The sequence below is a fragment of the Lutra lutra genome, chromosome 3 (genome assembly GCF_902655055.1).
Source record: "Lutra lutra chromosome 3, mLutLut1.2, whole genome shotgun sequence".
Classification (NCBI taxonomy): domain Eukaryota; kingdom Metazoa; phylum Chordata; class Mammalia; order Carnivora; family Mustelidae; genus Lutra; species Lutra lutra.
This window is the reverse complement of record NC_062280.1, coordinates 79,156,541-79,181,913: the sequence shown is the minus strand read 5'-3', so window position 1 is coordinate 79,181,913 and position 25,373 is coordinate 79,156,541. Positions and strand designations below refer to the sequence as shown.

The following is a 25,373-nucleotide window of genomic DNA, read 5'->3' as shown; positions in this document are numbered from 1 at the left end:
TTTTACCTTTGTGAACTTGAATAGTTAATGCTTATTTCCAAAAACAGATTTTGGATTTTTGAAGAAAATTCATGTAGTAGGTAATATTTGCCTTTACTAAATACTTTATTTGTATACTTTATTTATACTTGTATACTTTATTTGTACTGACTACTTTGTCTATACTGAATACTGAAGGTAAAGAATCTGTCTAAAAATTTGGGGGGTACGCTATAAAAGCAAGCCATAGTTTTCCATTTATTTAAAATCAGATAGCTTGAAACTTCATTTTGGCATGCATTATATTAGAACATACATCATTTTTAAAGTGAATATATCAGACTAGATATTATTAAAGATTGTGTGTTTGTTTGGAGGGAGGCATGGTGGGCAGTAATACATGAACATATGTTTTGTTTAAAGTAAATTTCCTACTTAATTGCTTTTTTTATGTTGAGCAAGCTGTTTGCTATTTTATAGACAACTTTCTTTCTCCAGTACAGAGACTATAGCAAGGTTTGGAAATGATCGTTTTTATGGCATGTAATAAGCTCTTATATTAAATCATTGTAGTCATTATCATCTGAATGGAGAAACAAATGAGTGATACTGTCTTTAAAAAAAACTGCTCTCATGTTAGTAATATCCTTTAGGATTTTGAACTTGTCAGTTTAGGAAAGAAGAGTACTGAATTCTGCAGTTATTATCCCCAAATAAGGTCTGATGTGTTTATAAAAGTAATTTTGTATTGCGATGATGAAATGTTGAAAATTTTATTGTTTATTAATATTTTTTCAGCCTTGATAAATTGCACACTGCACTTTCTGAATTGTGTTTCTCTATAAATTATGTACCAAACATGGTAGTTTGGGAGCATACGTTTACCCCACGAGAATATTTGACTTCTCATCTGGAAATCCGCTTTACTAAGTAAGAAAGAATATAAACTACTTTTGTTGGTTCAGTTAATGAGTTTGTTATGTTCTTCATATCCATATAGTGTTTACTTTTATGAGGAAAAGTATTAGAACTGATAACAGTACGAAGAGTAATGAATGGGGACCCACAGAGAATAGTGAACTGGAAATTACTTAAGTTATTCAGATGTTTGTCCCATACTTGTTATTAACTAGTTGTAACACTGGATAAGCCAGTTACTCTTTGTGTGCCTTAGGTTCCTTATAAGCTAAATGGGAAGACTGGAGCAAATCAGTGTATTTCACCTGACAGGAGCAACCAAGTAGGGTCATGAGGTCAATGTAGAAAGTTGCAGTCAGTGTTTAAAAAAAGAAAGAAGAGGCAGGGAGGAAAAGAAACAGGAAAGAATAGAAGAAAAAAATCCATGCTCTGCACATAAGTGAGTATAAATACTGTTCTTGAAATTCTTCACTTATACATATGTATGTATGTACTGAGTTGTGATGCCAAATGCATATCTTTTAGTTGGTTACAGTTAAATGTTTGAAAACATCAGGACTAGGTGAATTCTTATCTTTTCTGAATTCACATGTATGCTCTTAGACCAGTAGAATTCTAGACTCTCGAGGCATTCCTAATTAGAGATTTATAAGTCTTATATATGTTTCTTGAAGTCATATTGTGTGTGATATCAGAAACCTTTCAATTTTATAAATCTTTCCCCCACCTTTTTTCTAAAGTTATACACTTAATTATTGAAGAAAATATTGATTTGAGAAGTTTTTCTTGGAAGGCCTTAGAGCAATTTATAAAAACAAAATTTAGCCAAGGATTTTTCACAGTTTTATAGTCATTAACAAGTAGTATTTGTACCATATGCTTGACACTGTGTTAAGTACTATAAGTAATAATAAAATAGTATAAAGCTTAGAGCTACAGTTTGTGAGAAGACTACAACAATTGGAGAGCAAAATAGGAGAATATGTAAGTGGCACTAAATTGTGTGTTAAGTCGTCAGTTGCATAGTCAGGTGTTTAAGACTGTCTGTTGCTTTCCTTTAGTAAGGCAGGCATCCTGACAGTGAAACCCAGAATAGCATTTAGACCAAAAGGTTATTATGCACTCTGGTATTTATTAAATATTCTCAACTTGGTGGGGGTTGTTAGAGTGGTGGGTGGAAGAGAGGGTTCACTTTCCACTTCCTTTTTTTTCTCTGTACGTAGTCTGGTCTGTTAATCCACAGAGAAACAGATATTCGTTTGACAAAACATCTACTTAGTTATGAGAATCAAGGCGAGGCTATAAACTTGTTTACCTGGGAAAGATTTTTTTTTTTTTTTTAAGATTTTATTTATTTATTTGACAGGCAGATCACAAGTAGGCAGAGAGGCAGGCAGAGAGAGAGGAGGAAGCAGGCTCCCTGCTGAGCAGAGAGCCCGATGCTGGGGCTCCATCATGACCTGAGCTGAAGGCAGAGGCTTTAACCTACTGAGCCACTCAGGTGCCCCTCTGGGATTGTTTCCTATTGATGGAGTTTGTCGTTCTCTTTAAGGATTTATCCTTAGAGATACAAGTTTAAGATCTTTACAGATCTAATGCTTAGGGAGTTTTAAAGATGGTAAGATAGGGGTGGTCAATGGAGGAAAAGATCAGGTAGGAAAATATTTTCAAAATTTGTGTTTCCTTTTAGGCTTACAGTTTATTGGTATATAAACATAACGCAACTGTGTTTTATGTGCTGCCAATGATTAAAAAACCATGAAGTTTTTTGTTTGTTGCCTTGTTTTAACTGTCATGTGTTTTGTTGAGTGGCAGCACTATAGGCAGATGTGGGCTTAAACCCTAGACCCACTACTTCCAAACAGAGTGAACTTACTTTCCTTGAGTTCTGAGCCTTAGTTTTTTTTTTTTTTTTAATCTGTGAAATGGCAGTGATAACTACATCATAGGGTTATTAAACATGAGGATGATCTGTATAAAGTGTAAAAGAAAATTACTGGCATGTGATAGTGCCAGATGAATTTGAGCTATGCATTAAACAGCCCATTGTATCTACTACAGACAGTGTATCCTGTTAAAGAAGTTTTTTAAAACCATCTGTATTGTTAAATCATTTTTAATATTGATGTCCTTAGAATTTTTAAAATCATATTTCTACTTCATTTTAGCTTTTAGGTGTTCGTTTTTTTTTAAGGTTGTTTCTTTGGACAATAATGATAGTAATTTCATGGCTTTGAAACAAATTATATTTAAAATTGTTATTGCTTAATCAGAGATCAATATGTTGAATGGCCTTTACATAAATGCAAAGTCAGTTCTTTTATTCCCTTCCCTCCAGGTCAATTGTTGGAATGACTATGTATAATCAAGCCACACAGGAAATTGCAAAACCATCAGAGCTTCTGACAAGTGTAAGAGCATACATGACTGTACTGCAGTCAATAGAAAACTATGTGCAAATTGATATTACAAGAGTATTTAATAATGTTCTTCTTCAACAAACACAACATTTAGACAGTCATGGAGAACCAACCATTACAAGTCTATATACAAATTGGTAAGTACATTTAGAAATTAGGAGTGATAAAAAGTTACTTCGTAATAAGCTGCTTAAGGAAGTTTTTTTTTATCAATAAGTGCTCATTTTTATTATCAGTCAACTTATGTAGGAATGTATACCATAATAAATTTTGAATCAATTTCTCCTTTTTATAAATTTACTTTTTCTCCTTAGGTATTTGGAAACTTTGTTAAGACAAGTCAGCAATGGTCATATAGCTTACTTCCCTGCAATGAAAGCATTTGTGAACTTACCTACAGAAAATGAATTAACATTCAATGCAGAGGAATATTCTGACATATCAGGTGAATGAAACTATGACGTGTTTTATAGAGTGAAGAAACCTTGATTCTTTTGGCTTTTGATTGTTATGACTATGTTCATTCAATTACATTCATTCAATACATAATCATCATACATTATATCTTAGACTTACCTTTGTGTTACTTTTTTTATTCTGGAGACTTGTCTAAGGATTTTTGCATTAATAATTTGCTTCTATAATGGAACATTCCAGTATGTTAATATTCGTTTTCTGAAAGTGTTTGCTCTGTCAAAGTATAAAATTAATTACATTTCCTTTCAGAAATGAGGTCATTATCAGAACTACTAGGCCCATATGGTATGAAGTTCCTAAGTGAGAGCCTTATGTGGCATATTTCATCACAAGTTGCTGAACTAAAGGTAATACAGTTTTTATCAGTTTTAGCTTTGAAACGTTAACTCCTGAAAAACATTTCAAAAATATGAACCTCAAGCCTAGAATTTTAGTTTAATCCAACATGAAAGTTCTCATATGTAAATGAAATTGTAGCGCTAGCATGGCCTTTCAGTAGCATTTTCATTCAGTACTTTTACAGATGAAAAAACTGAGAGCCTAGAGAGGTGAAATGACTTACTAGAGGAGACTAAAACTCAGATTGATTTCTTGGCCTTTGGTCATATTTTCATTCTGTTGTACCATGATACTATTCTTTGAATGACTGGTCAAAATTCCAGCCAAAGTCATTTATTTAAATTTGTAGTTTGAATGTATTACTTTATACAGATTATATTACAAACATTTTTAGGCTCATTGGGGTTTTTTCTTTCCCCTAAGTAATCTCTATGTGCAATGTGGGGCTCAAACTCATGACCCCAAGATCAGGAGTCACATGCTTTATCAACTGAGCCTGCCATGCACCCCTAAGCTCATTGTTTTTTTTTTATTATTAAGTAATCTTTTAAATTATCTTATGCCCTTTAAGCTGGATAAAAAATGTCTTTAGAATGCTTAGAATTTTTTAAAAAAAGATTTTATTTATTTATTTGGCAGACAGTGATCGCAAGTAGGCAGAGAGGCAGGCAGAGAGAGAAGGGGAAGTAGGCTCCCCGCTGAGCAGAGAGCCCGATGTGGGGCTCGGTCCCAAGACCCCGGGATCATGACCTGAGCCGAAGGCAGAGACTTTAACCCACTGAGCCACCCAGGCGCCCCTAGAATGCTTAGCATTTTATTAAAGATGTAAAAGAGCTGAAGCAATAGCATTTTAAAGGACTTTTTTTTTTTTTTAAATGTTAAGGTGATTTATACTGAATTAGTCTGTGTATATAGTATATAGTAGCTATTAAGTTTTTGAAAGAATTTGAATTTGAGCCATTAAGACTTTTCAACTTAAGAACAGAAGAGGCATATTTTAAAATATGCCCTTTTAGGGATACCTAGCTAGCTCAGTTGGTAGAGCATGAGACTCTTGATCTCAGGGTTGTAAGCTTGAGCCCCACTTTGGGTGTAGAGATTATTTAAAAATAAAATTTAAAAAAATTTTTTAATAATGTGCTCTTTGTGAATTTTTTTGGTTACTTGTGCCTTGCATTTTTAATTTCCCAAGAATATGGTTATAGCTCTGATAAGTAGCTGGCATTTTAAATGTAGCACTTAGAAGTCTAAATGTGGCAATCTGATATACTGAAAATTTGGCAAATATATAGCGTAAGTCAATTGCTGCAAGTTGAGAAATATTTTGCTGAATGAAAAAAATAGCAAGAATGTGACAAGAAGGAGAGGTGGTAGTACCCAGTATTTAAAACTTTTTTTAGAAAGCTTTTATTAATTTTATTTTAGAGAGAGAGTACGTGAATGGGGAGAGGAGCAAAGGGAGAGGGAGAGAATCTCAAGTCAGCTCTCTGCTGTGTGGAGCCCGGTGTAGGGCTCAATCTCATGACACTGAGATCAGGACCTATGCCAAAACCAAGAGTCAGATGCTCAACTGACTGAGCCACCCAGGCACCCTAAGAATTCAAACCTTTAAAGACTCTAATTATCCTGAATTTCAGTCCTCTCATTTAAGATCTTTGACTTTGGGCAAAGTTTAAACTCACTAAGCTTTTATTTTGAGAGAATTATATGAGATAATACATGTCAAACACTTAGGTACTGAGCATAGTTCTTTTTTTTTTTTTTTTTTTTTAAGATTTTATTTATTTGTCAGAGAGAGAGGAGAGCGAGCGAGCACAGGCAGACAGAATGGCAGGCAGAGGGAGAAGCAGGCTCCCCGCCAAACAAGGAGCCCGATGTGGGACTCGATCCCAGGACGCTGGGATCATGACCTGAGCCGAAGGCAGCTGCTTAACCAACTGAGCCACCCAGGCGTCCCCTGAGCATAGTTCTTGACCCACAATAAACACTGAGTAAAATATTACTTGGTATTCATCGTGTCCATTATCCTCTTAATGTTCTTTTTCAAAAGAGTGTTCTATAATTCTTGTATAAAAGTCAACTTTTAGATACTTTATAATGTGGATTTTAAATATACAAACTGTATGCTTTATATAGTTTTGAATGCATAAACATTGCAGTGACAGTTTTGGTTCTTTACAGGCACTATCATTGCTGTTTATTAGACTCATTCACCTATAAATACACAGTCTTTTTCCTATCCTATTGTTCTTAGGTGACAAATTTCTCATCCTCATTATACTTTCTTATGTTCTTTTGGGTATGAAAGAAGAATTATGACAAGATATTTTTTTCTTGACTTCTAGAAAATAATTTTACCAGCTGTTTTATTTTATTTATTTATTTTTTTAAATTTCAGACTGAATAATAGGGACTGCTAGAATTATTAAGTATTTTTAGTGCTTCTTTGCCATTTAATGTGGTGGATTGAATATTGTCATGTAGTAAAACAAATTAGCCTGTATCTGTATCCATATCTATGAGAGTTTAAAGGCATTTAATGTCCTTAGCAGTACTGGAAGGCAGCCCCTGTAAGATCTGGCCTTTAACTTTCCTCATCTCCGTAATTCCTCCAGCCTGTTAGGCCTACTTGTTATCTCAAAATATTCTTCACTGAGTTATTGTCTTAGCTTACTTTTTCATAATATTCATGTATTTTTCAAATGTTGTGTTATCAGAATATGCTTTCTTCACCACACTTTCTAAAATAGCAAACATCACTTTTTATTCTCTTTATTCAGCTTTCTGTGTATCTTACTTGTGACCTTTCATGTCATGTATTTGTTGATGTCACTGTCACTCGAATAAAAACTCAGGTATAAGCTCGCTTAAAACTTTGGTACTAAATTAGTGTCCACACATCGAAGATACTTGCTTAATATTTCTTGGATGCAAAAGTAAAAATAGGTAGCCATTTGACTCTTCACTTTGTCCTGGGACTTTTCTAAGCTGCTTTCATAAAACTGATATCATCCCTATTTTATAAATTAGGAAAGTAAAACCAAGAAATATTAAGTACCTTGTCTGGACTCACATGCTTAAAAGTGGTGAAACGAAAACTTGAGCCTGTGTAGTCAGTCTAGACCTAGAGCTTATACTGGTACCATGTTATACTGTTTTTAGAAATAAAAAGGATCTAAGCAGTCATCTAACCATACTTACCTGATCCAGGAAGATCAGACGGGTTTTCATTCTTACATCAAGAGGTAGGTAGAGATTGCCTTTGACAAGATTGCCTTTACATATTTAAAAACTTTTGTAGTGTATTGCCTTTGTCTTCCCCATGTGAAATATATTCATGTTAGTCTTTTTCTTTTATACAGATTCTATTGAAATTATTTGTGTAAAGCCCTTAGATAATAGTGCCTTGAAACTGAGAATAAACTTCAGCTAGAGATCTGGTTAGTGAAGGTACACTTTTTATGGGTACTATACTTACTAGTACTGTTTAAGATTGCATTGATACTTTTGGTAGCTATACCATAATATTTTCATGTCAACTTGTGATCATAAATTTTCTTTCTTTTCATTTAATTGACCTTGAGCCATGGCTCTCCACATCTTAGATTTTGTACGTTTTTTTTCTTTAGACCCAAGTGTTGGCGATATTGTTCTTTTAAAAATTTTGTCTTCTTACGTACTATTATTTCCAGATCACTTTTGACTTCAGATTTTGTCATAATTTTTTAGTAATACTTTATTTTAAACTTAACTCTCTTAGCTCTGTCCTTAAGTATTGTTCTCAAATACATTCTTACTCTTTTTTTTTTTTTTAAAGATTTTGTTTATTTATTTGACAGATAGAGATCACAAGTAGGCAGAGAGGCAGGTAGATAGAGGGGGAAGCAGGCTTCCCGCCGAGCAGAGAGCCCAATGCGGGACTTGATCCCAGGACCCTGGGATCATGGCCTGAGCCGAAGGCAGAGACTTAACCCACTGAGCCACCCAGGTACCCCAACCTACATTCTTACTCTTGAAAAGAAATGGGAGGAGCTTATGTCTAACATTTCTGTCTGTATGGTGGAGTGACTATTTTTTTCTTGAATGTTATTAAAATTTAATTTAAGGTTTTGATGAGAGTATAAATAATGTTGACTTCTTTCTTTTAATGCTATTGAATTTTCTGACTCCAGAATGTTGTTTCTTGGGTGGATCCTCTTTTAAATATTTGATAATATTAAACTTGAGTGAAAAACCTAGACAAAAGAAACTTTTTGTGTTAAGAACTCAGATTCATAATAATTGAGATGCATGAATGTAAATTAGCTTGGATTTCTCATTAAATATAATATACTCCAAAACCAAGATGGTTTAGGATACTAAACATTTTTTTCTAAAACTTTTGATTTTAGCATTTTTATTTTTTTAAGTTTTATTTAAATTCCAGTTAGTGAACATACAGTGTACTATTAATTTCAGTTGTACAATTTAGTGATTCAGTGCTTACATATAATACCTGGTACTCATCACAACCAATACACTCTTTAATCCCTATCCCCTATTTAACTTATCCTCCCCTCTGGTCCCCATTAGTTTGTTCTCTATAGTGAAGAGTGCGTTTTTTTGGTTTGCCTCTCCCTTTCCCCATGCTCATTTGTTTTGTTTCTTAAATTCCACATATGAGTGAAATCATACGGTATTTGTTTCTCTTTGACTTATTTTGCTTAGCCTGATATTCTCTGGCTCCATCCACATTACACTGCATTACAATTGCAAATGGCAATTGCAAATTGCAAATGGCAAGATTTTTTTTTTTTTTTGTGGCTGAGTAATATTCGAGTGTGCGTGTGTGTGTGCATGAGAGTATGTGTGTGTGTATATACACAGACCATAACATCTTTATTTGTTCATCAGGATGGATATTTGTGCTGTTTCCATAATTTAGCCATTGTCGAAAATGCTGCTATCAGCATTGGGGTGCATGTATCTCTTTGAATTAGTATTTTTTTTTATTTCTTGGGCAAATATAGGGCAATTACTGTACCATGGAATTTTAACTTTTTAAAGGAAGTTCCATACTGTTTTCCAGAGTGGCCACCTGCACCAGTTTGCATTCTCACAAACAGTGCAAGAGGATTCCACTTTCTCCATACACTTGCTAACACCGGTTGTTTCTTGTGTTTTTGGTTTTAGCCGTTCTGAGAGGTGTAAGATGAGATCTCGTAGTTTTGATTTGCATTTCCTTGATGATAAGTGATGATGAGCATCTTTTCATGTGTCTATTGGCTGTTTGTATTCTTTGGAGAAATGTCAGCTCTTTTGCCCATTTTTAATTGGGTTATTTGGTTTTTGGGTGTTGGTTTATATAAGTTCTTTATATGTTTTCAATACTAACCCTTTATTAGATAGGTCATATGCTAATATCTTCTCCCATTCAGTAGGTTGCCTTTAGTTTTGTTGGTTGTTTCCTTCACTGTGCAGAAGCTTTTTATTTTGATGTAGTCCCAGTAGTTTATATTTGCTTTTGTTTCCCTCGCCTCAGGAGACATTTCTAGAAAGAAGTTGCTATACCCGATGTCAGAGAGGTGACTGCCTATATTCTCCTCTGGGATTTAAATTGTTTCATGTCTGATATTTAGGTCTTTAATCCATTTTGAATTTATTTTTGTGTATGGTGTAAGAAAGTGGTCCAATTTCATTCTTTCACATATTGCTGTCCAGTTTTCCCAATACCATTTGTTGAAGAGATTGTCTTCTTCCCACTGGATATTCTTTCCTGCTTTGTCAAAGATTAATTGACCATATTGTGACCAATTGTGGGTTCGTTTCTGGGTTTTCCATTCTATTTTGTTAATCTTTGTGTCTGTTTCTTCACCAGACCATACTGTTTGGATCACTGTAGCTTTGTAATATAACTTGAAGTCAGAATTGTGATTCTTCCAGCTTTGCTTTACTTTTTCAAAATTGCTTTAGTAAATTGGGGTCTTTTGTTGTTCCATATAAATTCTAAGATTGTTTACTCTAGTTCTGTGAAAAACGCTGTTGTTGGTATTTTGATGGGGATTGCATTAAATGTGTAGATTGCTTTGGATGGTAATAGACATTTTAATAATTTTCTTTCAATACGTGAGCATGGATGTCTTTCCATTTCTTTGTGTTGTCTTCAGTTTCTTTTTTTAAAAAAGGATTTTATGGGGCGCCTGGGTGGCTCAGCGGGTTGGGCCGCTGCCTTCGGCTCGGGTCATGATCTCGGGGTCCTGGGATCGGGCCCCGCATCGGGCTCTCTGCTCGGCGGAGAGCCTGCTTCCTCCTCTTTCTCTGCCTGCCTCTCTGCCTGCTTGTGATCTCTCTCTGTCAAGTAAATAAATAAAAAATCTTTAAAAAAATAAAAAATAAAAAATAAAAAAAAATAAAAAAGGATTTTATTTATTTGAGAGAGAGAGAGAGTATGAAAGGGACAAGGAAGCTCCTCCCTACTCAGCATGGAGCCCAATATGTGGGGCTTAGTCCCAGGACCCTGAGATCATGACCTGAGTGGAAACCAAGAGTTGGATGCTTAACTGACTGAGCCACCCAGGTGGCCCATCTTCCATTTCTTAGCATCTGTATACTGAGGCATGCTTCCATGTGTATTCTTGTATTTTATTACATATATCATATTACAATCTTATGGTCATAATATAATGGTATTTTATATAGACAAGTTCAGTGTATTGTATAGTATTCTATCTCATTGAGATCAATCTCCGAAAGTACTCAGTCTGTCAGTGATGATTCTAATTGTTTTGAATTTTTTAATGTCCTATTAAGTTTCCTTAGAATGATCTAATTTATGAAATTATAGAAACAAAATAACATACAGATTTTTGCTTCAAGTATTGGTAGGGTAGGTTATTTAGACTATCTTTTCTCCTAAGGACAACTTAAAAAGTTGGCGAGATATATAAAGAAAGATTTTTCTTTTATTTTTTTTTTTAAGATTTTATTTATTTATTTGACAGAGAGAGATCACAAGTAGACAGAGAGGCAGGCAGAGAGAGAGAGAGAGAGAGAGAGAGGGAAGCAGGCTCCCTGCCGAGCAGAGAGCCCGATGCGGGACTCGATCCCAGGACCCTGAGATCATGACCTGAGCCGAAGGCAGCGGCTTAACCACTGAGCCCCCAGGCGCCCCAAGATTTTTCTTTTAAAGAAGCTAAAAGGTAGGCCAAAATCAAGAAGAATGTGGGAACTCAGAGAGACATGAGCCTAGTACTGGAAGCCACTTTTGATCTGAAGACATTTGCTGATCCAGAAGCAACATTTCTAAGAGTAGTATGTAGGTTTTATGGCCTTGTGGGGTAGGGGTGGGGGAGTCTGTAATAAAAGCCATAGCCTGTCTAAATTGAGGAGTGGGAAATCTGCTTAAATTCCTCTCCACCCTTTTTATACAGATACCCCAAAGGGTTATATCTCCAGGGTAATCATGAACTGGAAATGATTTGCCTCTCCTCAGGATATCCAGCTCTTTTGGTGTTGCTCATTTTGTCTAAGGAATCTATAGTCTTAAACCTGGATTGAGGTTGTCCTAGATTAGTAGTGCCACAAAGTGCTTGGCAGAAGCTAACAAATACTGTTTAGAGAAAGGTATCTTCATCATAGTTTTCAAATGATTCCTACAATCATTTTTCAAAAACAGTAACCTCCACTGAGAGAGTGGAAATCTGTCGGAGATTGAGTGTGGAGGTAGGAGGTTTAATACATCTGGCTGGCTGCCTTGGGTCATTTTCTGCCCCCTGCCTCCCTCCTGCCAGCTTTTGCTCCTGATTTGCAACTGTTGTCCTTGTTGGCATCACCTCTTAAGATGGTGAGAGGTGTGTAACAACTCCCAGTACAGACATGTAATAACCCTCTTGTTTTCATCTTCAGGTCTTTCTTTCTATGCCACTGCCTACAACTTCTGTGCCCTGCCTGGGTCCTAAAGCATGCATCAGCTTGCCTTCCATACTGTATCTCCCCTGCAGGAATTTGCTGGTCACATTTCTCACCTCTACTTATTCTTTGCTTCTGGAATTTTGTTGACATCTCTCATTTGGTCTTGTTTCCTATATTGTTTTCTTTTTTATTGTAAGTTTATTCTTTTTTATTCTTTTCCTTTCACTTCAGTGGATTTCTGGAAGAAGAGTTTTAGACATATGTATAAAATACTCAACATTTAAGCAACACCACATGGTTTACAAACTTATTTGAGCATAGGAAAAGTTTTTGAAAGTGGTTCAAAAGATATGGATGTCTGCATATTTTCTAATATTGCCAAATATCCCTCTGAAGATATTGTAACTCACACTCTTCATATTAAAATATGATTATGCCTCTAATAGTATTTTTTTCTTTCTTTCTTTTCTTTTCTTTTCTTTTTTTTTTTTCAAGTAGGCTCAACACCCAGCATGGGTCTTGAACTCAAGATTCTGAGATTAAGAATCACGAACTCTACCAACTGAGCCAGCCAGATGCCCTCCACTTTACTCTTTAAATTAGTGCATAAAGGGGCATGTGGTTGGTTCCTTCAGGAGAGCATGTAGCTCTTAATCTCAGCGTTGAGTTTGAGCCCCATGTTGGGTGTAGAAATTACTAAAAATAAACTTTATGAGACTAGTTACATAAAATGTTTTGGGGGAAATTATAATATTTTTAAGATCATGTCTGTGATTCCTTAGCTTTTTTCCCCCTGTTTTTATTTCTTAAAATTAATCGAAATTGGTATAAACTAAGTATTTGGCAGCATATTTTCTTTGTATCTTAAAGATGACGTTCGTTGTTTTAATTTGTTTTAGCTTGGGACTTTTTTGTTTCGTAGAGTAAGTTTGTGTGCCAGAAAAAAAGGAGAACTTCTTTATATTTAATGATCGAGAATAAATCATGTGTCAGACATATTCAACATTGTGCATGCATACTCACGGTAAAACGTGTTCATTGCTCTCTGGAGAAGAAAACAGCCAGTCTTCTTTCCTACTAAAATTCTTGAGGTGTTTCATTTGGTGGTGTGCCCATTGAGACAATGTCTCCTTCTAATCCTGCCAAAAGAATCGTTTTTGGCATTTTACAGATCAGTTCTTCTAGTTCTTCATAGAGCCTCCCCCCACCCCATGAAGTAGGAAATTTAAATATGAATTTAACACTTTCTTATTAACTGAAAACCAAATTTATTTTTAGTACTCTTTATATGTTTTGTATTCACTAGTATTACTTCCGGCTTATGATCCATTGACCAGTGATATTAATCAGTGGCTTTAAAATGTTTAGAGAGCTCTGTTTTAGGATGCAATTGAGGGAGAAAAGAAAAAAAATTTAAATATATAAACTATTTTTAAGTGGAGACAGTATTAACTTTTCTCTCTCTTTTTTTTTAAGGAATAATGTGCAAACAAATACTTTAGGGTAATGGTTCTTAAAGTATGGTCTTCAGATCAGCGGCAGCTGCATTACTTCAGAACTTGTTAATGATGCACAAGTTCTGCCTTTGGTTCTGCCTCAGACTTGCTGTATTAAAACCCTGTGGGGACTAGGACCCAGCAATGTGTGTGGTTTTTTTTTTTTATTAATTTTTTATTTTTTCAGCATAACAGTATTCATTATTTTTGCACCACACCCAGTGCTCCATGCAATCAGTGCCCTCTACAATACCCATCACCTGGTGCCCCCAACCTCCCACCCCCCACCCCTTCAAAGCAGCAATGTGTGTTTTAATTAATAAGTCTTCTAGATTGTTCCGATACACTAAAAATCGGGAACCATTTCTTTAGGGATTAAGAGCATGGATTTTTAAATCCGATGTATCTAAATTCAAATTCCTAAATTCACCATTTATATCTTTATAACTTTGGACTACTTACCTAATTTCTCCAAGCCTTAGTTTAGTTTCCTCAGTTGTAAAGTTGGAATATCACCTCTCTTGTGTAGAACAAGTAAATGGGGTTGTTTGTAAATTGCCTGATATGGGAACTAAAAAGTGATTGTTGGATGCTTACCATTAAACAAATACTATAATTTTTGATTCTCAAACACAGTTATTCTGTATTAATGTTTCTGAAACTGTAAGGATCTTAAAGTCATATGATTGGAAACATTGTGTCAGCTTACTTGGTAAAGTTTTCTTTTTTTTCTCTTAATGGCGTGTAGGTAATGGTGCATTTAAAACTCAGTAGTATCTGATTCAGTGATCTGTGTGGTATTATGTTCAAGGTATAGAAGCACTGTCAGGATTGAGCATGTATTTGAGTGTGTATTGATTGAATCAGGTTTTAGCCTGGGACAGGTATTGAATTGGCCCCAGGAGAAGTAGGCATTTTAATCATACGTTGTAGAAGTTGGATTTAGCAAACAGATATGACTGGAAGTATATATTTGATTGGGAGCATAAAGAGAAATAATCTGAAGTACAGGAATACCTCATTTTATTGCACTTTGCATATACTGCAATTTTACAAGTTGTGGGTTTGTGGCCACCTTGTGTCTGGCAAGTATATTGGTGCTATTTCTCCAGTAGTATTTGTTCATGTCAGTGGCACATTTTGGTAATTCTTCCAATGTTTCATGCTTTTTCAGTATGATTATATTCATTATAGTGATTTGTGATCAGTGATTACGACTCAGAATGCTCAGATGATGGTTAGCATTTTTAGGAATAAAGTATTTTTTAATTAAGATACGTACATTGGTTTTTAGATATGCTGTTTCACATTTATAGATTGTAGTGTAGTGTCAGCATAACTTTTTGTATGTACTGGGAAACCAAAAAATTCATTTGACTCGCTTTGTTGCAGTATTTGCTTTATTACAGTGGTCTGGAACAGAATCTGCAATATATCTGAGGTATGCCTGTAATATCAAGTAACCTAAACAAAATTCATACTAGTATAGGAAAACTGATTTTTATAAATTTTCTGTATAGGTTTTCATCCTCCCTTAAATCAGTTATCATCAGCCTTTGGCTTATAACAAAACCCTCATGGCACTTTAAAATATGCTTGCTGTTAAGTCTTTGCAACCAGGCCTGCTAAATTGAAATATCTGAGGATAAAGCTTGGATTTGTATGTATTTTGAAATATACCCAGGCTTTATTCCTGGATATTTAAATATTAGATCCAGGCTCTTCATATACATAGAGACATTATCTCTGCCGGAATCAAATTAATTATTTTTTCATTTTAATTTCAAACTTAATTACTTTTCCAAAGCATCTTTTAAGAAAAACATTCTTTAATGAGTTATACTTTCCTTGAATAGCTATTCTTTATTCCCTTCCCTTATTTGTATCTCTTCCTTCTCTTCCTTTTTCTGTGGTCTCTGAAAGAGAAGGTAGATAGTTAACACTTCCATTTTATAATTTGTGTGGGAAATCTTGCTCTATTATAATCCCCATGAAGGAGTACATACATATGAAATAGTACAAAAGTTACTCTCCCTCTGATTGTATACATCCAGTGATGAACTGTAAGCTGTCTTTAACTGTAGGCTGGCTTTAACTTTAGCAAGTTGTTTTTATTTTGGTTGGAATTTATTGCTCTCTATATCTTCTTCAGTGTCTGTTTTTTATTATTGATGCTGTTCTGTGTCTAAGCATTAGATAATCCTTTATCCTACTGCTTATCTTTATTGCTTTTTCCTGAACCATCCTCTCCCTTCTTGAATTTGCAAATTGAAGAAAAACATTAATCCTATGTAAATAATTTTAAGATTCTTTTATTAAGCCAACAACAAAAGTATATAGCATAGAACATCTGGATTTCATGAATTGTATTTCCTACTTGCTGGATTATGATTTCCAAGCATGCTCTTATCTCATTAACACAAGGTGGTCTATGCTTAACCTAGGATCTTTATTTTTTTTTCTTTCTTTCTTTCTTTCTTTTTTTTTTAGAAACTTGTGGTGGAGAATGTTGATGTGCTAACACAAATGAGGACCAGCTTTGACAAACCAGACCAGATGGCCGCACTCTTTAAAAGATTATCATGTGGGTAACTCATGAAACTTTCTCTAAGCATTAAGAAGACCTTGACACTCAGTATTTAGCCTTTGCTTAAACATAAATATAACTACTCCTTAGCTTATGAAGAGAGCAGAAAATAGTTGCAGTCAAAGGATATTTTGAGTATATGGCTTATCTATTTCACATTTTTTTTACCATAGTTTTAATACTGTGTATCAAATATTTAATGAGTATTATCAATTAGTTCATAAACTCATTTAATACAAGTCTATTTAGACTAAAGGAGAATTAACTTTTGAGTCTATAACTTTCTAAAAATCAACTTTATTGTGGTATAATTTGCATACAATGAAATCTACACATGTAAGTGAACAGTTTGATGGATTTTTGTCAAATGCATATATCCATGTAATCGTTAACCACAGTCAAGACATAGAGCACTTCCATCACCTCAGGAAGTTCCCTCACGTCCCTTTGTAGTTTCTTGATATCCCCCAAACACAGATAAAAACTGATCTGATTTCTGTCACTGTAGATTAAATTTGCCCGTTACAGAACTCTACATAAATGGAATCACACAGTATATACTCCTGTGCCTGTCTTTTTTCACTTAATGTGTTTTTGAGATTCACCCAGCTATGTTATGTGAATCAGTAATCTGTTCCTTTTTATTGCAATCTGGTAGTCATTGCATGAAAATCTGAGCCCTACAACTAAAAAAAAATTTGTTTTTAATGTCTTCTTGACATTGATTCCTTGTAAGAGGTATATTGTGCAGTAGCAGTGAGTCTTAAAAATTTATGAAAACATAGTAGTTAGGTAACTATTTTAGGTGCACTTGAATTAATTTTATTTTCATTTGCTTTTGTACTTGAACTTGTATAATTAAAAATTATTCTGAAGTCATACTTCTTATTGATTCATTTAAAAGCTTTTCCAGCGTTAAAAAATTAATGAAATACCGGGGCGCCTGGGTGGCTCAGTGGGTTAAGCCTCTGCCTTCGGCTCAGGTCATGATCTCAGGGTCCTGGGATCAGGCTCTCTGCTCGGCAGGGAGCTTGCTTCTCCCTCTCTCTCTCTCTGCCTGCCTCTCTACCTACTTGTGATCTCTCTCTGTCAAAAAAATAAATAAAACCTTTAAAAAAAATTAATGAAATACCAAAAAAAAAATCTTTGTATTTGAGAAAACCACAGTTTATTCTCCCAAATAAAAAGTAATCCTGAGGGGCACCTGGGTGGCTCAGTGGATTAAGCCGCTGCTTTCGGCTCAGGTCATGATCTCAGGGTCCTGGGATCGAGTCCCGCGTTGGGCTCTCTGCTCAGCAGGGTGCCTGCTTCCCTCTCTCTCTCTCTCTCTGCCTGCCTCTCCGTCTACTTGTGATCTCTGTCAAATAAATAGATAAAATCTTTAAAAAAAAAAAAAAAGTAATCCTGAAAAAACTTAAAGCCATGTGTATATTTTACCTAATACTTCCCCCTTGATAATTTTCTTTTAAATGTTATGCAGCTATATAGAATTTTCAAAGTATAAAATGATTTAGAGAATCACTTTATTAGGCTGTCTTATCCAGCTTCAAAAATATAAACTTATATAATAAAAATTAGTATAAAATTAAACTACATGATAGGTTGCCTTATAGAACAGATCAGTTGTTGCCAGAACTGGGAAAGCAACAACAAGGGAGTGATGAAATTGTTGACCACAATGGCAATGGTGGTAACACAAGTGTATGCATGTTAAAAATTTTTTCCTAGAGCTGTACTAAAGGGGGAAATAGCATCATGTTTACTGTATGGTACTTTAAAAAATGAAATTAAAATTAAAAAAATGAAAATACTGATTTGGTAGTATTCTAGGGAGGTAGAGTATGAATAAATACTTAGAAGGAAATTATTTTTTAAATTGCTACCTGATCTCTTTTGTTCATTGTTTTACTATATACTTACATCTACCAGTCTTGTTTTCTTTATTCTTAATTATTTTTTCCTGTTTCTCCTGTTTTTTAATACTCAGTTGACCACCCAGCCAGCCTAACTACTTAACTTCTTACTAGTACATAATATTTTGACTGTATCATCTGGTTAAAGGCATTTAATCCACTGCATTGTTCAGTGCCTGCTTACTGTTACTTTAACTCTCCTATTTGTGTAATTGAAACAAAATGAAATTTGTTAAAATTCCAAAGTTTGTACAATTTCAGAATAAAATCCGTAACCCTTAATGACCCATCTATATCAAATTTACCTTCAAATAGAATTTATTTATTCTTTTTTGTGATTTGGAAACAGAAGAGTTCTGCTTGAGAATGGCTCATGTAGGGAGTAGAGAAAGCTATTCTTTCAGTTGAAATATTTTTCAAAACACTCTTTTGTCTCAGATCCCCATCTTTGTGCCTCCTTCATCCCATATCCAGAGGTTGATAAATTTTTATAGCAGTCTGATTTTCATATTCAACAACTATATTCTTTTTAATGCCCTTAAAAAGCCATGTAATTTGTTAAAAGTAGCCCTAATTGGGGCACATAGATGGTACCGTCATTTAAGCCTCTGACTCTTGATTTCGCTCTGGTCATGATCTCAGAGTCCTGGGAGCCTGCTCTGCATCAGGCTCCATGCTCAGCACAGAGTCTGCTTGAGATTTTCTCTCCCTCTGTCCCTCCCATTCATGCTTGCTCTCTCTCAAATAAATAAATTAATCTTTTAAAAAATTGCTCTGAATTGGGAGGTAATCTGTAATTAATTTTCAGTTCTAAGACTTTTAAGCTATTTGAGCAAATTTAATACTGTATTGCTTCCTGTTTTCTGGTAGTGTGTCTCTTAGGTCTAGGTTCATCACTTTATTGACTCCCTTATTATAGATCTTAATTTTTCTAGTTTTCCTTTAATAATTCTTCCTTTTAAAAATTCATTCCATTCACTTTTGCCCTGACCTTGCCACCATCTACAAATCTGTAAGTTGCCTCCAAAGACCTTCACTTTAGCAATACTTTGAATGTTATTATCACCTTAATTTGTTGCACTGATAAGTTCCTGAATTTGAAACTTGACTCTCAGTTCAGTCATGTCTTCAAGCTTTTCCACTCCTTCACTCCTATTAAATTTTTTGTTCTACTCATTGAAACATTGGTGTTTCTCTAGTTTTCTAATCAGCCTCTTCCTGGCTTTACTTCCTTACCCATTCTGGACTTTAAAACTTAGTGATTTTTAATTGCATTCTCTTCTGTGCTATCATACCTTTAACTTTTTTTTTTTAAGATTTATTTATTTGTCTGAGAGAGATACAGAGACAGAGATGGAGAGAGAGAGAGCGCAAGCAGGGGAGAGGCAGAGGGAGAGGGAGAAGCAGACTCCCCGCTGAGCTGGGAGCCAGACATGGGGTCTATCTTAGGACCTGGAGATCATGACCTGAGCCGAAGGCAGACGCTTAACCATCTGAACCACCCAGCTGCCCCTTCTTTGACTTTTTGCTACATTCATCATTCTAAGCAATTTCCCTGATCCTAGAAAAATCTCCTGCTCCCTGGAGGCCAGATACTGCTTGTAAAGTAACACTTGTTAAAGTCTGTTGTTAAGCCTTCCTCTTATTCACTCTACCATTCTTCATATTGCTAAATTTTTGACTAGCTTGTATTCACTGTTTGTCTTCCCAGTTCTCTACTCTCAGTACACTATAATGTGGCTATTTGCCTGAAACCTTTCTGGAAGACATCATTAATGACTACCCATTTTCAAAATCTGGTCCTCTTTCCTCTTATTCTACTTGATTTCTCTATAGTATTTCTCTCTTTTATTCCCCTTTTTATTGAAATTTCATTCTCTTTATTTGTCAATACTTTTACCATTTTTAAGACTTCTTTTTAATAATCCTTTTGGGAAAATGTATCCAGTCTTATTTATCAGTGTGTCTTTAAAGTATTCATCCCCAGCCTGACTCTCCTTATGGCGCTCCAGGCATTTAATACCAAGTGCTAATTTGATCAGAGTGTGGTCTGCGGACCAGAAGCAACAATCAAAAGCACCACATAGGAGTTTGTTAAGAACGTAAATTATTAAAGTTCCACTCCAGACTTACTGAATCAGTTTGCTGGGGCCCAGCAGGTGATTCTGATTTGCACTGAAGTTTGAGAAATATTGTTAGATGTTTGACGCACAGATACTTTGTAGCATCTCTGGAATAGGAATGATATTCTGATGGGAGATACAAATGGGTGGAGCGAGAAAGCCTGATATTCTTCTGTTATTGACCATTATATTACCTCCAATGCCACTCACCCAGTGATTCTCAGGGGGAAACTTGGTTATGCTATCTGACTTTTTTCCTGTCATATTCCGTATCTAGTAGCTGTGTCTTCCAGATCAGAGTTTGCAAGTTGGTGGGTCATGTTTGGCCCAAAGATTTTTAAGTTTTTTGGCTCTGTGCTCCATTAAGTTAAAAACAAAACAAAACAAAACATTTTTTTGATCATTATTTTAAAAATGGATGATTTTGCATAAATATCCAAACTTTTGGTTTTCCCTCCCCCCAAATCCTGGACAGTATTTTGCCACATTGCAGGGATTGGCTGGAGCTAAGTAGTAGTTGCCTCCTTCAGAAATGTTTTTCTCAAGCTTTTCCCCCTTACTATTCTGTCTTTCACTTAGACTACTTCACTATTTTATGTTACCTGCTGTAGATACTGAAATTGTAACTCCTGCTGCAGATGCCATCTCTTAAATGTGATGCCTGAATCTGTTCCTTTTATTCCCATGGTTCTCATTTAAGGCTTTGTCATTTCATGAACTACAATCTTGGCTTCCTAATGTGTTCAGTCTAACCCTCTCCTACATTCAGTTATATTTCCAAAGACTTTTTTTTATATCACTCTTTATATTTAAAAAACCCTGAACTACCTCCTCCTTGCTTAGAGGATAGTCAAAACTCTATCAAAATGGCATTCAAAAGCCATTATTTGGATAACCTCATATCCAGCCATTGTTTCCTCTCTTTCTCCCTACAATTTTTTGCTTGACTGGCCTGAGATCCACATAGTCTCCACTCAAGTGGTAGTTCCTTGGGATATACTTTAGTCTGTTTGGGCTACTACAACAAAATATCGCAGATTGGGTAGTACATAAACAACAGAAATTTATTTCTCATCGTTCTAGAGGCTGGAAGTTCAAGATCATGGTGCTGGCATGGTTGGGTGAGGGACCTCCTTAGGGTCGCTGACTTGTCGCTGTATTTTTGTCGCTGTATTTTCACATGACTGAAAGGGGATAGGGTTCTCTCTGAAACCTCTATAAGGCAGTAATCAAGTTATGAGACTTCACCTTCATGGCTTGAGCACCTTTCAAAGACCCCACCTAATACCATCAGCTTTGGGGGCTTCAGTTTTTAATACATGAATTTTGTAGGGACATAAACATTCAGAACATAGCAAGATGTTAATGGAAATTTTGGGGAATTAGAGGAAGTGCCAGTGCTTAAAAAGGTATGGCAAATAATCCATTAATGATAAGTTAAACAACAGTTCTTAAAATGAAGTTTCTCAGAACTTTTAATGTGTCATTATTGTTATATATATTCAAGAGAAGGTTGTAGGATATAATTCTGGCAAAACTATTTGATTGAATTCTCAGTATCATCCCTTGGAAAATATATGATTATGCCACACTACTTATTTTCTGATTATTCACCTTATTTTCTGCATTCCTTTTTCTAGATTCCCTTTTGTTTTGTTCCCTGGCCTGGAATGCTTTTGTCTTCTCCTTTATGACCAACTTTGATAACATTTTCCCAGAGAGATAGTTCCTTTCATCCTTCTTGCTTCTCTCCTTTTCTGGATGGTAACATAGTCTCATTTCTTGAATAACCATTTCATTGAACGTCTAGTCTTCTGGGTCTCTGGCACTCTACTAAGTACCAGAGAAAGATAAAAAAAATTGGTTGATTCGACTGGTTTCTGCTCATGTGGGAAGTATAACATATTTGTGCCTTACCTCATTTTGTTAACACTACTGTTTTAAGTCTCATCACATTTTGGCTTATATTATGGCTGTTGGTGTGTTTTAATAAAAGATGGTATGGTCAGGGTTTAAGCAAACCACACAGGAGGTAGAAAGTCCAAACATTCTCTTCATTCCTGCTCCTTAAAGGTAACTATGGTTAATGGTTATCTATACATCTTTCTAGATGTTATATATATGCGAATATATGTATGTATATACTGTTGACTCTTGAAACACATGGGGTTTATGGGTGCTGATTCCCTGTGCTGTCAAAAATCTGCATGTAATTTTTGACTCCCTAAAAACTCAACTGCTAATAGCCTACTGTTTACTGGAAGCCTTGCTGATAAAATAGTTAACATATTTTGTATGTTATATGTATTATATACTATATTCTTACAACAAAATAAGCAAGGGAAAAAATATTATTACAAAAATTATAAGGAAGAGAATATATATTTACTGTATTTACCAAAGTAAAATCCATTTGTAAGTGGACCTGCACATTTCAAACCTGTGTTGGTTCATGGATCAGTTGTGTATCTTTTTGTCTCATATAAATAGGGTTGTATTTTCTTAGTTTTCTTGACAGTTCATTTAGACTGTTAGTTATGGTCTAGTTTATTATTCTGTTTATATTTGTGTTCTTATTATACAGTACTATGCTTTGTATATTGGGAGTAATTCAATAAATGTTTGTTGGTTTTTTAAAATATGAAGGTATTGATCCTTCCAATTCGAATTTCCCTTGATTTTGTTAACTAAGTTTTAATATTGAATATATCATAATAATTTTCAGAATAATGCTTTTTAACCAGAATGTGAATGATTAAATCATTTATAGTTGTCAGCAACCTGGTCTTGCCCAAACTGCGTGTGATCTCAATAGCCATTTTTTTTTTCTTGACTCTCCAGACCTCAACAGTTTAAGAGTTTAGCATCTCCAAGTTCTGGGACCATTTGAGGACTTAACTCCTGTCCACTCTGACAACTCCTCTTTCTCCCTTAGTCTCTCTCTCCTTCCTCCTACTTCTGCCATTTCTGAGAGGATTATACAGGTGGCTACTTAAGTGATTATTTCAAGATTCTGGTGTACCATCTAAACCATTTTAAAGAATAGTATGTGCTCCATATGAAGTAAACTGTAATTTCCTTACTTTAATATCATTCAGTACTTTGCCCTCTTTATTTGTTGTAATTAACTTGCTGTCATATCTTTTATCTTGGGAATTTTATGACTAGGAGTTTTCTTCAACGTTAAGGAAGAATTGAATTCATACTCTTCTCTTTTCTTCCAATTTAGCTGTTGACAGTGTCTTGAAGAGGATGACAATAATTGGTGTAATTTTATCCTTCCGATCATTGGCACAAGAAGCACTTAGAGATGTAAGAAACCATTTTAAGTACATATCCTATAGTTAAATAATCCCTTTTAATTTCCCAGAAATTAAATTACTTAAAATTCCAGTTTTCATAGTTATATAATATCAAATATATAGAAATAAGAGTTATTTAAACTTATTTTTTATTTTGGCATTGAAATTGGGGGTGGGGATTTAGTTTGCCTGGATATTGTACTACTTTTTCAACTTTACTCTTCATTGAAGTGTTTTCCATTTCAGCTATATTCAGTTTGGCATTCTAAGTACTGTTCTTAGTACTTTAGAAAAATCATGTGAAAATAGAAAAGGTAAAATAATGATTGTGAAAACTAGAAGTAATTGAATGGTTATAATTAAATTTGGGGTTCACCATTTTTTTTTTTAAGATTTATTTATTTGAGAGAGAGAGAGAGAGAGAGAGCATGCACAGGTAGGCAGAGTAGCAGGCAGAAGGACAGGGAGGAGCAGGCTCTCCGCTGATCAGGGAGCCTGCTGCAGGGCTCCATCTCAGGACCCTGGGATCATGAGCCAAGCCAAAGGCAGCTGCTTAACCAACTGAGACACCCAGGTGCCCCTGGGGTTCATCATTTAAAAATAACAATGCATTTTTATTTGTTACCCTGCCTAGGTCTTATCTTACCACATTCCTTTTCTTGTAAGTTCAATTGAAGATTTCAAGGATCATATTCCAAGGGAAACTGATATGAAGGTAATAAAATTTCTATTTGGATTTTACAGTTTCTGAAATGAAATATTTGAGCTATATATGAAGTAAAATTTAATAAATTCAAAACTACTATGAAGTTTATATTTTAGAGTGATCAGTTATTATGCTTACGTTTGCAAATGCATCTTTGAGAGCTCAGCACCAAAATGCTACATAGGCATTTTGAAAGTTCATCTTCCTTGATCACCTGTAGCAATGTAAAATGGGGTGGTATTGATCTTTTCTTATACTGATAGCTGTTCATACATAAGCAGAATTAGACAAGCCAGCGAACTAAGAGTTGTTTTAGTAAAATTTAATCAATTTTTTAAAATTAATCTTAAAAGTCTTGTAAAAGGATGTCAGTTATAGGGTATAATTTTTAAAAAATTTAATACTCTGTTTTTAGAAATTAAAGAATATCAGTAGCCATATGTGAGTTTACAATTTTTGTTTTGAAAATATTTTGATTGTGAAATCCAACTCACTTGTATAACCCCAGCAATAATTAACCAGTGGTTACACATCCAGTAAGTGACCTTATATGTATGTTTTCCAAGCTTTCATGTGTCTTGAAAAGATTTTATTTTCTGTTTCACATGTTTTGAAATGCACTGTGTGAAAACAGGTATGTCTAAACTCTTTTGTATGACACTCAAGTTTTTTCTCAGATTGATGCTATTCACTTTCCGAGGCTTATTTTCCATGGCTTGTTCCATCCCTCTCCCATGCTCTTACCTTTCTTACTCTATCTTTCTCGTCATATGTATCCCATGAGGTAACTCGTTCTTCCTGTGTGCATTCTCACATCTGTTTGTTTCATCCTCCAATTTATTCTACCTGAAAATCCTGCCCTTTTCTAATTTCTGCCTTTTGAAGTCCTGCTTATCTTTTAAGGTCTGAGTCAATTGCTGTATTCTGAGAAACATTCCTTGATCCCCAGGCAGTAAAGGATTTCTTTTTTCTTATTATTATCAGAAAACTTTTTTGTTTATCCATTGTGGAGTTAAATATTTTCTGCTTCGTATTATAATTGTGCTTTTTCTCTTAAAATTTTACTAGACTGTAAACATTTTGAAGACCTTGTTTTATTTTTTTTGTCTCCTACAGTGCTTTACATAGTATAAACATTTGAAATTAATGACTGCCCTGTGATTTTATGTTTGAAAACCATGTGTGATTAGTGCAAACTTGTTAAATGGAAAAACTGTAGAAAA

At 34.8% G+C, this 25,373-nt stretch overlaps 1 protein-coding gene across 2 annotated transcripts in view; it reads left to right on the top strand.

Moving 5' to 3' along the window:
• NCKAP1 (NCK associated protein 1) overlaps positions 1-25,373 on the top strand; it is a 105,655-nt gene that overhangs the window by 72,903 nt on the left and 7,379 nt on the right. For both annotated transcript variants that reach the window (XM_047722373.1, XM_047722374.1), the window contains 7 exons: positions 778-909; positions 3,236-3,454; positions 3,632-3,762; positions 4,044-4,141; positions 16,010-16,103; positions 23,372-23,454; positions 24,079-24,159. In XM_047722373.1, the coding sequence (XP_047578329.1) occupies positions 778-909; positions 3,236-3,454; positions 3,632-3,762; positions 4,044-4,141; positions 16,010-16,103; positions 23,372-23,454; positions 24,079-24,159 (838 nt within the window). The remainder of the gene's footprint in view (positions 1-777; positions 910-3,235; positions 3,455-3,631; positions 3,763-4,043; positions 4,142-16,009; positions 16,104-23,371; positions 23,455-24,078; positions 24,160-25,373) is intronic.